Source organism: Oncorhynchus gorbuscha, linkage group LG04, assembly GCF_021184085.1.
Source record: "Oncorhynchus gorbuscha isolate QuinsamMale2020 ecotype Even-year linkage group LG04, OgorEven_v1.0, whole genome shotgun sequence".
In the NCBI taxonomy this organism is placed as follows: domain Eukaryota; kingdom Metazoa; phylum Chordata; class Actinopteri; order Salmoniformes; family Salmonidae; genus Oncorhynchus; species Oncorhynchus gorbuscha.
In genome coordinates, this window is record NC_060176.1 from 21,428,598 (window position 1) to 21,443,733 (window position 15,136).

The 15,136-nt window shown below is 46.9% G+C and overlaps 1 protein-coding gene across 1 annotated transcript in view; it reads left to right on the plus strand.

Annotated features, from left to right (window-relative positions):
- Positions 1 to 922: 922 nt before the first annotated feature.
- LOC124033833 (protein CBFA2T3-like) overlaps positions 923 to 15,136 on the plus strand; it is a 61,840-nt gene continuing 47,626 nt past the window's right edge. Inside the window, 1 exon segment of the mRNA XM_046346194.1 lies at positions 923 to 1,993. Coding sequence (XP_046202150.1) covers positions 1,825 to 1,993 — 169 coding nt within the window. The 5' untranslated portion in view covers positions 923 to 1,824.

A 15,136-nucleotide genomic window follows, 5' to 3' on the forward strand; every position in this document is an offset into this window, starting at 1 on the left:
ATGCTACATGGAAGCAGATTCCATCAGATTGGATGATGTCATTGGGAGAAGCTTGAATATACTAACAAATTATTTTTGATGCTGTATTCTTACCCAAAATAATCTTCGATCTTAGTGCACAGTTGAGGCAGGGAAGGCTCTCTAACATAGAAAGCACCTAGAATACAAAAAGGAAATGAAACCAACTGACTGTCAAACTATCATTTCATAGTTTCCAAAGTACCAAATGTGTCACATGAGTGAACATCGCCCTCTACCCCACACACCCGTTACTCTCACATCCACTCTGCTGTCCACCATCTGTGTGCTGGTTTCACTCTGACAGACAGATGGACGGCACATCTGTGTGCTCACATCCCCTCTCACTTCTGTCCCAGCTACACCACACTGCATGCTCTGCGGGTCAGAGGGGTCCCAGCTGTACCCTCACTGTCGTTTCAGAGAGGAACCCCTGTTACTGATTTTACCTCACCCGGCACATGCGCGCGCGCACGCACACACACACACACACACACACACACACACACACACACACACACACACACACACACACACACACACACACACACACACACACACACACACACACACACACACACACACACACACACACACACACACACACACACACACACACACACACACACACACGCCACTGGGACAACAGAGCAGAGAGGCCAGGGCAGGGAGGCACTTGGCATTTGGACTGACTGAACCACAGTGAGTGAAGACAGGGGGTGAATAACCCCCCCTGAGGCCAGTGTCATTGAGGGGCAGAGCTATCCATAGGGTGCAGAGTTTGGGGTAGGGCTGGCTGGGCGGAGGGAAGGAGAGGTGGAGTGAAGGGTGTAGGGAGGAAGTGTTAGGAACAGGAGGAGCCCTGTCTGTGTCCGGAGGGAAAGGGAAAACAGCTCTGCCTGGCCTGGCCCGGCCACAGACACAGCTGGTTCCTGCCAGAGGAAGCCCCAACGGAGGCCGAGGCCTGGTGTCTACCGCTATCACAACCCAGCAGCACTGTTTACCTTCCCCTGGGGAACCACCCCTTTCACACGGTGGGGACAGGACTCACACACAGACATATACACACACCGTGTTACAGATGCACAGTCGCGGCTCACACGGGCGCCACTGCTCTGCTTTCCCCGTGTGGACTAGAGGAGGGTTCAGGCCAGTGCACTGCCCCACAGCCGGAACAACGAGGAAACGAGGAGCCACGAGGCTAGCTGACCTCCCCCTGCCACTCACACACACACACACTATTACCTCACACACTCCTGTTGAGGGAGTCGGAGAAAGAGAAGGAGAGATAGAGACTACTGGGTGGAGAGAAAGAGCATCGGACACAGATAATTACACAAGTCTGATGGCGCTGTGATCCATGTGAAGTGACGTGTCGTGGACGGGACAAAAGTATGAAGTAAAGGAAGAGTCATTTGAAGACTGTGTTAGCTGCATAAAGTTAAAAGGAAGTTCCGTTTTTTTTTCTCTCTGTCTGGCAGCCATGTGATCTGGCGGTGCTGGGCTCATGTTCTAATCATCAAAGCCAGAGGACTCACTCTGTGATCTCCCCAGGCCTGGATGAGTCAGTCAGTCAGTCAGTGGTCAGTCAGTCAGTCAGTCAGTCAGTCAGTCAGTCGGTCAGTACCCTGAGCACACAGGAGAAAGGACATCAACCCTCCGGTCTACACACTGACCACAGAGAGAAAGAAAGATAGACCTATCAACTTGTGCGGTTTAGTGTGTCCCCTGACCAGTCAAGAGTTCTAAAACACACAGAGGACAGGACAACGTTGTGGATTACTGCTGGGGGGAGGGGTGCAGAGCATGGCTGCCGAGGTCCACCTGGAACGGCAGAGGAGGTCTGCCGCTCCTCCCAGGGTTCCCACGGTGATGCTGACCAGTCACAGGGGGACGGTGTGCAGACGGAACCCTCACAGGCTGGAATCTGGCAACCCCAACCTGGCAACCAGGAGCCACTGCACAGCCAACCAAGGTAGGTGGTGATCCTTTTCTGTGTTATGAGAAGTACTACAGGCTGTGCCTCTGTTGGCAGCGCGCTACAGTGACGAGTGATTGTGGAGAAACTCCTGCTGTCATTTCTCCTCATTACGTTGGAGTGATTGATGTGTAATCAGATTGTGTTGCATTAGCACCACATGCTCCAGACAAGACATGGAAATTAGCTTCCTACTGTAGCTCCTGTAACTATGGTGAAACGCTTTACCAATTGTCACTTGATTTTCAAGGTCAAAGCAGACTCCAACTTGTTTTCATTACTGAAAGCATAGTTTGCTGTCAAAACCCTACACTGTAAAGACATTAGAAGTCCGGGCACATATGTCCAAGTGGACTGGGAGGGAAAGGGGTTCAGGCTGGTGAGGACCTGAGGATGGGGACTTCCCTCTGGGCTTCCCCTGGCAGCTGGAGGGGCACACTTCCCTTTATTGTGTTTCTGAGGGGCTAGGGGGAGGGTGGAAGGGGAGGGGAGGGTGGAAGGGGAGGGGGAAGGTGGAGGGTTGGAGATGCTGAGTGAGCCTCATTCATTGTCAAGCCCAGGTCAGGACCCCGAGAGACACTACTGACCCCATCAGGGCTGTTAGTTAGGTTAGTGGGGTCCCCTCCCCTCACTTCCCCATACCTCTCCTCTCTGCTAGCTTCTAGCCGTCAGACCAGCACACTCAACTAGCATCACTGGCTAAGGGAGAAATATGGTGCAACACAAAGGAAATGGGAGAGTCCTTATAATCTCAATCTCATACTTTCTTCCTTTCTCAAATCCACTCTTTCAACACTGAGAGGAGAGGATCGCTTGACTGTTTTCAAGCACACGCTGTCAACAATGTAAATGAAAATCTGGTAATTGATTAAAGTAGTGTAAAAACTGGAGTAGTGCCTTTAGGTAAAAACTTCACAAATCAGTGAGGCCAGTAGCAGAGGAATGCATTAAAAGCATCAGACATTAAAGCTGTACTTTATAGACTCTAAATATTTAAAAGGGGTGCCGTCTTAGAGGAGGACTAATACCCAACATAGTGAATTACCTGCGGCAGCTCCCATTTCTTGGCAGTAATGAGCTTTGTGAACATTTCAGTGATAAGCACTCTATAATTAGGCTTAGTCATAAGCATCCCCTGTAATTCTCTGATAAAAACCCAGCAGAACTGAGGTAAACGCTGGCCCCATCCGTCAGGCTTGCCTCATGTTCCAGGGAGGAACCCATGTCCCTATAAACAACACTCTTTGTCTGATCAGGTAGTTTACCTTTTTTTTTTTTTTGGGGGGTACCGTTCAGGCATCATAATAGTAATGGTCTTGTGATATTTTCTATTTGTGTGTGTGTCTGTGTGTGTGTGAGGCGTTATGAGACACGGCGCAGGCTTCCTGTGGGGGAGCAGATGTCGCAGGGCTCAGGCACAGCTGCGGCGGATGATAACCGCAGTGGCAGGGATATGTCGGCACGCTGGCTCCTCTCCCTGTGTCTTATCACCGCGTATACAGCACACAGCACACAGCACACCACAATGAGGAACTGCCACCCGCCAAAACACCAGCACACCCTCGCAGCCGGCCCTGAGAGAGGGGGGCAGGGAAGGAGGGGGGTAGAGGGAGCGAGAGAGGGAGGATGGAGGAGTAGACTGAATCTAGACAGAGACTTTGAGGGAAAAGGTGGAATGAAATCACAACGAAGCTTTGGATTATGCCTATGATAGGTTTCATGAACGCTCAGCTCTTCCTGATCCTCCATGGCTAGAGAAAGGCATACTGTATGCTTTATGTGCATGAGAGACATTTATGCTATTTACAGTGCACACGCTCCAATGGCTACTCGTGTGTTGAGGACATCTGGCTCCAAGGTTGACATTTATTCTACCCTACCTCTCTGTCTCCATCAACAACCTTATCATCCTCCATTACACAAGTGGATTGTATTACATATTGGTTATCTTAATCTCTTCACATAGATGGGTATAAAACAAGGATGATGGGGGATGGGTCTGTGACGAATATCATTGTGAAAAGAGAGAAATAGAGGGAAAGAGAGAATGTGTGTGAGAGAGAGAGAGAGAGAGAGAGAGAGAGAGAAGAGGAGGGGAGAGAAGGGGGGTAGAGAGAGCAGTTATCCTCTCTATTTCCTCTGCACCAGCTTTGCGGTTTCTGTGAAGAGCAGATGTTCACTACTTGATACAGTGCACCATGCCCCTCTCTTTGCTATCTTCAGTCCCAGCACTACCAACTGTCTGCACACACACATTCTCCCTCTCTCTCTCTCTCTCTCTCTCTCTCTCTCTCTCTCTCTCTCTCTCTCTCTCTCTCTCTCTCTCTCTCTCTCTCTCTCTCTCTCTCTCTCTCTCTCTCTCTCTTGCATGCCAATGTGGACACAATTGCTTGCCTGAATACATGCGGATGTATTCAGGTGCAAACAGAAAACACGGTAAATTGAGAACTTTCCACTGCTGCCCACTTGACTTTCTCTCCTGTTCCTGCATCCTGCTCTTTAGTAAACACTTCACTTTAACGAGGTGCTATTTCCTGGTCCTTTAGCAGGGCTGGTCACCAGCCACCACTGACCTCAGGGACTCCTCTTTCACACACACTGAGATAAGCATAGTACAGTGTGTGTGTGTGTGTGTGTGTGTGTGTGTGTGTGTGTGTGTGTGTGTGTGTGTGTGTGTGTGTGTGTGTGTGTGTGTGTGTGTGTGTGTGTGTGTGTGTGTGTGTGTGTGTGTGTGTGTGTGTGTGTGTGTGTGTCCTCAGGCCCTGCTATGAATTAAACATCATGTAGGAGAATTACTGTTTAAAAAGAAGAGAGCGTCATTTTGAGTTCAAATTCCCATCGTGCTTCGATGGATTGAATGGCCACTTTACTGCACGATTGCAAATAGAATGTCAGAGGATCTATGGATGCAATTTGTGAAACCAGCATCAAACGTGTGCTTGACTAGATGGAGCAATGATCCGTTGCGCCATGCTACATTACAGCAGGGGAGCTCTCTCCTCCTGTGTTGTCTATTCTCAGGCATCATCTGATGACTCTTAAGATGACTTTAAGACGCTGACGACGCTGACATAACAGCCGTAGCATTCCACGGTCATACCATCTCAAAATATCAAACTTCAATGTGAACATTTGTACTGCGAAAAGCTTTCGCTGCACCTGCAGCAACACCTGCTGAATATGTGCACGTGACCAATCAAATGGAATTTGATTTGATTTGACATTCCCATTGCCACACCAGTGCAATGGGTTGCATCAGAAAAAGTGTGCTAACAAACACACAGTATAATCCTGAGCGTGTTACATTTTTTCATTTAGAGGGAAAGAGACTATTTTGTTTTAACCGCTTCTCCCCAAAATCATTTACTTTTACATTGATGCCTTTAATGGCAACTCAATAGCAGAGTCCACTGAATGTGGATCCAAGCAGCAGAGCACAATGGAGCTGCGTTCCTTTCAGACGAGAGGCACAGCAGCCCTTATCTCTTTTCAACACGCCAGCCAGCCTGTGACTGGAGCGAGAGGAAAGGATTTACAATGTGTGAGTGGAGGAAATGCTCCAGTCCAGACCTCGGTGAGTTCTCTCCCCGTAGAGCCTTCCTCTGTCCCGTGTGTCCCCGGTCTGTCACAGAGACCTTCATTACCATACCCACACAATGATCAGCCCCTCAATCTACCCCTGCGCATCTCAGACCAGTCCTCCACCACCATCAGATACAGGCAACGCAACGAGGTGGAGAGAACAAAAGAAAGACGGGGAAGAAAGAGAGAGAGAAAGAGAGAGGAGACAAAGCCGGGTCATTTGTGTTCATTAATGCCATCAAAGGGAAGTCAGGGTCTGAGGACGAGTGTCAGGAAACGAGGGAGTTCAGTTCATTGCGAGCGATAAATATAGTTCCCACCTTGTGTTTCTGTTGTGGGGATGAGTTATCAGACGCGCCACATGGAGGGTCATCCCATCCAACACATCACCCAACAAAAGACCAAATTAAGAAAAGAATGAGGGGCTGTCATTTGGGGAGCTGACAAGCCGGCTGCCCGTATTCCCAGAGGAGAATAGCATGCCGTCAATCATAATGCTATCATGGTGACAGGAATCCTTTTTGGTTTCACCCCATGCCCCACACACTGTCACTCACGGTCCCCCCTACTCACCCATCACCTCTCCAACATCCGGTATTATTTTTTCTATTTAAACAAAAATACCTAGGTAAACATAAAGATATTCAATCTAAAGCATACCTTTACGTTCAGTTGTACACACGCACGTGCACACACACACGCACAGCGCACACACACGCACGCACGCGCGCGCGCGCACACACACACACACACACACAGTGTGTGTGGCCCTCAGATGGACCTGCAGGGCCAGCACAGGCAAGGCTATAACTCCCCAGCAGGAGAGAGAGAGAGAGGGGCTATAAACACTCCATCAAGTCCTGGGGCGATCCACCATCCATCTCCTTGACAACCCAAATCCCAGGATGCCACATGGAACCCCTGATAGGACTCTGATGGGTTACTTGAATTTGGGGAATGTGTGAGGGTGTGTACGCGTGTCTGGATGTGTGTGTTTAATTCTCCCACCATTCTAAGCCCAATGCAGCAGTTATAGTGTTGGTGTCTGAATTATTAAAACAGCCAAGGTAAATATTGAGAAATTGGTTCTCTTCAGAAATGCATGGATTGGTGTATGTATATACAACACTCAACTAGCTCTCTCTCTCTTTCTCGAGAAATCCTAGATCTTTTAGACCTGGCCTGAATATGTTTCCAAATCTGAGTGAGGCAGACAGAGCTGTAGGATCTCGGATTCATCTTAAGGCTGCTCACTGGATGGATCAGACTTTGATATGGTAGATAGAGAATCATAGCAGCTGTCATAAAGAGAAGACAAAATGGATGGAAAGTACTGTACAATATACCTTATCAGTTCTCCCCCCAACTGAGAGCAATCATTTTAGGCCACAACACACTCACTCACTCCAGTCCCTTATGCTTGGTTATGATGGCGGATAGAGATCCCTGTTCCTACTGGTTGGCTTATGGGTCTGTGGCCATTCACTAATCATATCAATTATCATACAGATTATCATTGTGATGGATTACCTCCAACTGCATAACCTGTTTGACATCTGATCTGAAATGGTCAGTAATACACAGGAACAACTCATCCCCTTTAGGCAGTTCCCCATACCTGTATCTGAGAGGACACCTCACACTCCGGACACCTGACAGGCTGGTGAGACAGGACACACTGGATAGCAGCTGTCTCTGTGTACTCTTGACTGACTTTGTTAGTTCTGTAGACACAGTAGAGGTGAGGAGGAGAGTGTTTGTTTTGTCTTCAGTAGGCTGCGCCTCTTCCTCCGTGTCGGCAACCAAGCGTAAAGGGCACACGGGTGTAGAATTCTCAGCTTGTGAAACCAGATGAACCTGGCAGATATGACGTCATTGTTTTAGCACAAAGTTGTTCAACTATGGCGCTACGGTTCAACGCATCAATAAATGAGCACCATTTACTTTGGGAATTTTTCCCATTTCCGGCGTCTGGGAGCTACAATTGGGATAGGCCACTGTGCTAATGCAAATAGGCCTACACGGTAGGTAAACGCAAAGCCATCATATGTATGCAGATAGGCCTACACGGTAGGTAAACGCAAAGCCATCATATGTATGCAAATAGGCCTACACGGTAGGTAAACGCAAAGCCATCATATGTATGCAGATAGGCCTACACGGTAGGTAAACGCAAAGCCATCATATGTATGCAGATAGGCCTACCACCTATGCCGTTACAAAAAATACAGCATTAACTCAAATACACACACACACTATGAGGATGTCGGATGACCGTAGAACAGTCGCACTATGGTGTTTGCCTGCAGATTCTGGAGCTGCAAATCCAATCTCTGACTATATTCTTTTTTACAGACACCTTTCAGCCAAAAGCACCTTTTGTGATAGCTACTGCACACCGTTATTTAAACAAATATTTTTTAATCTATTTAGTTGTCTATCACTTGCATTCTTTGGTGAAAATGAATAAATGCTGCCTTGACCATGGGCGAACGTGCCGGGGGAACAAGATTAGGCCTCCCTAGGCTAAAGCAGAAATCTTGTATTTATTTTTCTACCATTGTCTATTGAGTAGTTAGAGGAAAATGTCCACTGATTGTCAAGCGTCTGAACGAGCAGTTAATTGTGAGGCCATTGGTAGAAATTATGAGATGATGTTGATGGCATTGCATGGGGAGATTGCCTAGGCGACGAGTGAGGTGGTTTTGGAGCTGGCGTGTGCTGATGTGAGGAAACAGCGGCCCCCTTGGGTAGACATGGGGAATATTATTCTCTATGGGGAAAATGTCAAGACAATATAGAATGCATACCTGGTATTATCGCCGACTGTAGGCGCCCGTATTTACACTTTATCAAACCCCTCTGACCATTTGATATCGGCTATATCTCCTAAACTAAAGTATGGAATTAGGCTAACTTAACATTAGGCTACAAATATTCGTTGTTTCTTTGCACATACAATAGGCCTATGACAGTGAAGAGAGTTAATAAATCCAATCGAGCTGAAGTAAAAACCTCACGTGGGGAATACATTGTATTTCTAGAATTTACAAAAGAACATGATGTAAACTTCTGCACTTGTTTCGCGTATAAATCAATAGCCTATATGTGTATGTGTGTGTGCATGAGGTCATAGTTCCATGAGTTTCAACATGCGGGGGGAAAAAATGACAATATGGAGATAAGACGCGTGCTGTCAATTGTCAATGCTATTGCAGAAACGAGCAGAAAGGTGGCTGTCAACTCGTAGGTCTAAAGAGAGAGAAAGAGAGGGAGAGAGAGAGAGCGAGAGAGAGGTTAGGAGCTCCGTACGCATCCTGCTCCAGATGGTGATTTAAACGCAGACAGAAGGCTACAGAGGGATAGAGAGAATCACAAGACTGCACACTAGACCCGCGAGCTCAAAATAATCGAAAACTACCAAATGAACCAAAACACGAAATGAGCGACAACAAAGACAACCATTCAGGCGCTCGAAATATGATGAAAGATTTTTACTAACTGGAGTTGACAACAGCATCTCAAGCCATTTGTTTCAGTGGAATGAGCGGTCCTCGATGCCTGAACAGTTGGATCGGTGGGCAATGACGGTCTGAGAAGCGTGGTGTCTGCTGAGCAAAATCGAGTGATTCATTCGGCTTTGACATGATCAAACAACGGGAGACTCATTTTACGGATGTATAAAGACTTGATATTGTAAAGTCATTTGGACTACTGTGTGCCAAACAACGGTTTCAAAGTCGTCTACCGGAGGAGTAGCATTTGGAACAAGAGGATCCATGCCCAAATGAATTTCATATTTTTTACATTGGATGTAGCCTACGGCGCGCATCGGACAAGGATTTGTGAAGTAGTCTATTTTCTCTGACAATTTTAAGATTACACAAAATATTTATATTTTGTATCAGTTTGCCGACGGTGAGCACAAATGTTAATACATATCTGAATCAACGATCACTGTGGTTTCTTTACTGTATTAGCCTTTCCTTGCTAACAGAAAATTAGATCTAAAGCAGCTCACATTTAGATAACGAAGAGAAGTTGTGATTCCCCCCCTCAAAATCCAGATAAACTGTTGGTTTTTACCATCGAAAACGGACAGTAAACCAAAGACTTCTATGTTACTAAAGGATCACAAAGCTCTGTCTAGCTTTGCGATATAGTTTTCAATTTATATCTAAGAAGTGAATTACCTCATCATTTATTGAACCGAAAAGTCAACAACACCGCTTTGAATCCAAAGGAAACAAAATTATATATTTTTTTGACTGTAAAAGTGTCGAATTGATCATTTTTTTTCTCTCTCTCTCAATGTCTTTCATTATCAAAGAGAAGGAATAACACCTTTATGAATTGTGTTCAATATCTCCGAAGGCTTGATCCTTTCTTTCAAATAATGAGGATCGGGGCGTTATAATCGTCATTATTTGGCCTGGATTATCTTCGCTGCAATTACCTCAGCCTGAACCCGACCTTCACAAAGTAAGTCACACTATTAGGCTTCGTGTTTGTTGCAAATTATACATCCTAATTGTGTGCTTGTTTGATGAGAGAGATACGTTTGGACACGGTTGCTTCTGGCATGAAGCACGAAACACATATTGCATATGATTTTGTAGCCTATTTTGTACTCTTATATTTTTACACTTATTTTATGAACTATAGCCTCGGCTAGATGGTGAGGTTGGGTGATAATCACTATTTAGCTAAGTAGCATAGCATAGTAAAGACGTGATTTTACATGTCCCTGATGTTAACATAGCTGCATAAATGATTATGCAGATCTTTAATTATAACCAATACTCTTCCAATATTATGTTAAATAACATGTACAAAGTTAGATTTTCAAGGGCAATAATGCAATTCCCTTATCGATTAGAAATAATGCGTTATTATACCGTTTTTCTTGACTTTAAAAAAAATAAAGCTGTTGACTCCTACTTTCGTTGTTCAGGTTTTCCGCATTGTCAGCTATTTTTACAGGAACTTTCATTCATGTTATTAAACTGTAAACATTAGTGTTCAGTATAGTTTCAGTGCTTTCCCATTGATGGCGTTGAATCAACATTTGAATGGTTTTATTTTGACACAGACACTGCAGTCGATGTGGCCTGTTGGATGATGGTTCTCTTATTTGGAAAAACATTAGAAAAAATTATAGGCTAAAACAATTGTGCCAAAGTAGAATTTGTGATGAAGAGGCAACAACGTATCAGCCAACTTGAACGCATTGTAGCTTCAATAAGCCATATCAGACACTTGACAAGACAACTTTTCATATGTCTATAATATTACTGGTAGACTAGTATCAATAACTACTAGGCATATTTCATCGCAAACAACAGAGAAGTTAAAACGTGTATACGTCGATATAAATACAGGCTATGTATTTTAGCACATTTCCTAGCAATGTTTGTTTATAGCAAATGTTGGCCCATAAGACGTCTCCCTTCCTCGATACAGGTGGTCTGTTGATAAATTCGTTCTCCCAGATATAGTAGGCCTACATTAATTAAACTAACGGCACACGATGTGGTGTTTCTGCTGGTGCATATGAGAGCGCGCGAAGCTCCTTGTGTGATAGAACACGGAGGCGTAAATATACAGTTGTTGGGTCGGGTTGTGGTTTTTAGGGCTTTGTACTCTAGCATCTCTTGTGTCTTCTTCCTGTGATGGTACCTGTACCTCAGCACAACTCCCACACCAAAGTACCGACTGAAAGTAGTAATGCGTTTGGATCGTAGGCGTCAGCCTTGGTTTTCTTTTGATATCTTGTGGGCGCCTTCCTTGAGTGATACGTGATTGAAGGAAGGAACGATGCATGTTCAAAGTATTCGGACCAGGCTCTGCCCTGTTATCATAAATCAGTGGAAGGGGCAGTAAATAATCTACATCTCATGGGCTGTGATATATTATTTTATTTTATATATTTATACTATATTATCATGTGTTACAGAGGCATGGTATGTATTGCACACAAACTGAATGGGCCAAACCGTTTCTAGAAGCCTAGGCTAACATGTGAACATAACCTGGAATAACCTGATCCATCTCCCATGGTGTGAAATTCTGGAATAGGTGGCCTGGAATTGAAAGGCCTCTCTGACCTCTCTTTCCCCCTTCAGCTGCACGTGAAACCCCCCCTTCAGCACATGCACTTACGCAGATCTCCTGGGTGTGATGATCAGACTCCACAGTGGGTCAATTGCCAGATATTCAATTCACAAAAACGGCGCCTCTCAGTTTTAAGGCCAGAAAATGCAATATGGAGCTGGTGTCTGTACCAGCCAGGATAATGAGTGAGCAGAACTGTATTGGGCATCAGAGAGTAGAAGAAGAGCACATCGATGAGACTGCCTATTGGTATTGCTGCCAGACAGACAAAGTAACACCATTTCTCTAGCCTAGTGAAAGAGAAAATTAATTGGGTTGGAAGCAATATTATTTGATGAAACATCTCAAACTAAATACAATTAGAAGACATTCTAAACTAGATATACACTGAGTATGCCAAACATTAGGAACACCTTCCTAATATTCCAGTTGCACCCAACCCCATTTTGCCCTCAGAACAGCCTCAGTTTGTCGGGGCATGGACTCTACAGGGTGTCGAAAGCGTTCCACAGGGATGCTGGCCTATGTTGACTGCAATGCTGCACACGGTTGTGTCAAGTTGGCTGGATGTCCTTTGGGTGGTGGACCATTCTTGATATACACAGGAAACTGTTGGGGGTGAAAAACCCAGCAGCGTTGCAGTTCTTGACACAAGCGGTGCGTGCGGCTGGCACCTACTCACATACCCCGTTCAAAGGCGCTTAAATCCTTTGCCTATTCGCCGATTCAATTGAGACATACACAATCCACGTCTCAATTGACTCCTCCCGTTCATCTACACTGATTGAAGTGGATCGAACAGATGACATCAATAAGGGATCATAGTGTTCACCTGGATTCACCTGGTCAGTCTATGCCATGGAAAGAGCAGGTGTTCTTAATGTTTTGTATACTCAGTGTATAAAAGATGACTAAATATAACTTAAAGAAAGATTACTCTGTGTAGATGACTCATCTTGGCCAAAAAGTCACCCACTTGAGCCTGCATGAACTCTGATATCCATCAGTGGATTCTTCTCTGTAAAAACAGAGGACATTTTCTCTGACATCACATGAATTGACTATTTAATTGGCCCTGGCGGTAAAGATCAGCTGAATAATTGAACAGCTGATAATAGACAGACAATAGATGGAGAGATCCAAAGGTGAAACCACACTACAGCCGTTCAGCATTACCACCAAACATCCCCACCGCCCGCCACTCTTCTCCAAAGGCAGATGTCCCCACTTCATCATTAAGTGCCTCTCTTAAAGAAAACCATTCATTACCCCACTGGAGTTTATTCCGTCTCTGCTACTAACACACTCATATGGATGTCTCCCTCCCGTTTAATGGGCAGACGGAAAAATACCACAGGAGAAGAAAAAATGTTTTTTAAAAGAGATACGTGCTCTTGTGCCAAAGCCACATGCCAATAGAGAGATGTTGTAGTGCAGTGATGGAGTCTCACCGGCCTCCCCTGGACAGAAGCAGAGAGGCAGACTATGCAGTGATGGAGTCTCACCGGCCTCCTCTGGACAGAAGCAGAGAGGCAGACCATGCAGTGATGGAGTCTCACCGGCCTCCCCTGGACAGAAGCAGAGAGGCAGACCATGCAGTGATGGAGTCTCACCGGCCTCCCCTGGACAGAAGCAGAGAGGCAGACCATGCAGTGATGGAGTCTCACCGGCCTCCTCTGGACAGAAGCAGAGAGGCAGACCATGCAGTGATGGAGTCTCACCGGCCTCCTCTGGACAGAAGCAGAGAGGCAGACCATGCAGTGATGGAGTCTCACCGGCCTCCTCTGGACAGAAGCAGAGAGGCAGACCATGCAGTGATGGAGTCTCAACGGCCTCCTCTGGACAGAAGCAGAGAGGCAGACCATGCAGTGATGGAGTCTCACCGGCCTCCTCTGGACAGAAGCAGAGAGGCAGACCATGCAGTGATGGAGTCTCACCGGCCTCCTCTGGACAGAAGCAGAGAGGCAGACCACGCAGTGATGGAGTCTCAACGGCCTCCTCTGGACAGAAGCAGAGAGGCAGACCATGCAGTGATGGAGTCTCACCGGCCTCCCCTGGACAGAAGCAGAGAGGCAGACCATGCAGTGATGGAGTCTCACCGGCCTCTGGACAGAAGCAGAGAGGCAGACCATGCAGTGATGGAGTCTCACCGGCCTCCCCTGGACAGAAGCAGAGAGGCAGACCATGCAGTGATGGAGTCTCACCGGCCTCCTCTGGACAGAAGCAGAGAGGCAGACCATGCAGTGATGGAGTCTCACCGGCCTCCTCTGGACAAAAGCAGAGAGGCAGACCATGCAGTGATGGAGTCTCACCGGCCTCCTCTGGACAGAAGCAGAGAGGCAGACCATGCAGTGATGGAGTCTCAACGGCCTCCCCTGGACAGAAGCAGAGAGGCAGACCATGCAGTGATGGAGTCTCACCGGCCTCCTCTGGACAGAAGCAGAGAGGCAGACCATGCAGTGATGGAGTCTCACCGGCCTCCCTGGACAGAAGCAGAGAGGCAGACCATGCAGTGCATAGCTCGCAGGCTGCTGCCTGACAAACACCAGTCCTCATAGACCCTAAGAGCCCCACTTTGAGGCATCATAACTCACTCACAGTGGTAACAGAAACATACTGAAGCTATGACCAGGGGGTTATATAATATTATAAACCGGGTGGTTTGAACACTGAATGCTGATTGGCTGAAAGCTGTGGTATATCAGACCGTATACCACGGGTATGACAAAACATTTACTTTTACTGTTCTAATTATGCTGGTAACCAGTTTATAATCGCAATAAGGCACCTCAGGGGTTTGTGGTATATGGCCAATATACCACTGCTAAGGGCTGTATCCATAAGAACAGTGGTATATTGGCCATATACCACACCCCCTCGTGCATTGCTTAACTCTAGGATCGTAGTCAAGCATGTGAACTGGAATAAAATGTGAGTTGCATACTGTATTTAAAAAAATACCGATTATTTGTGACATTCACTTAGTTACACAGGAGAGCGTCCTTATTGGTCACTCATGGCAGGGTAGGCCATGTTGTTTGTTTAAGGTGATAGTGTCTGTTGCCTGGTCCCCATGCCGGTTGGTTTGCCAGGTGACAATATCACAGCACAGTGACCTGCAGCCGGAGTGTGGTGGGGAGCGGGGTGGGGGCGTGGTGGGGAGCGTGGTGGGGAGCGGGGTGGGGAGCGTGGTGGGGAGTGTGGTGGGGAGCGTGGTGGGGAGTATGGTGGGGAGTATGGTGGGGAGCATGGTGGGGAGTATGGTGGGGAGTGTGGTGGGGAGCGTGGTGGGGAGCGTGGTGGGGAGCGTGGTGGGGAGCGTGGTGGGGAGCGTGGTGGGGAGCGGGGTGGGGAGTGTGGTGGGGAGCGTGGTGGGGAGTATGGTGGGGAGCATGGTGGGAGCGGGGTGGGGAGCGTGGTGGGGAGCATGGTGGGGAGCGGGAT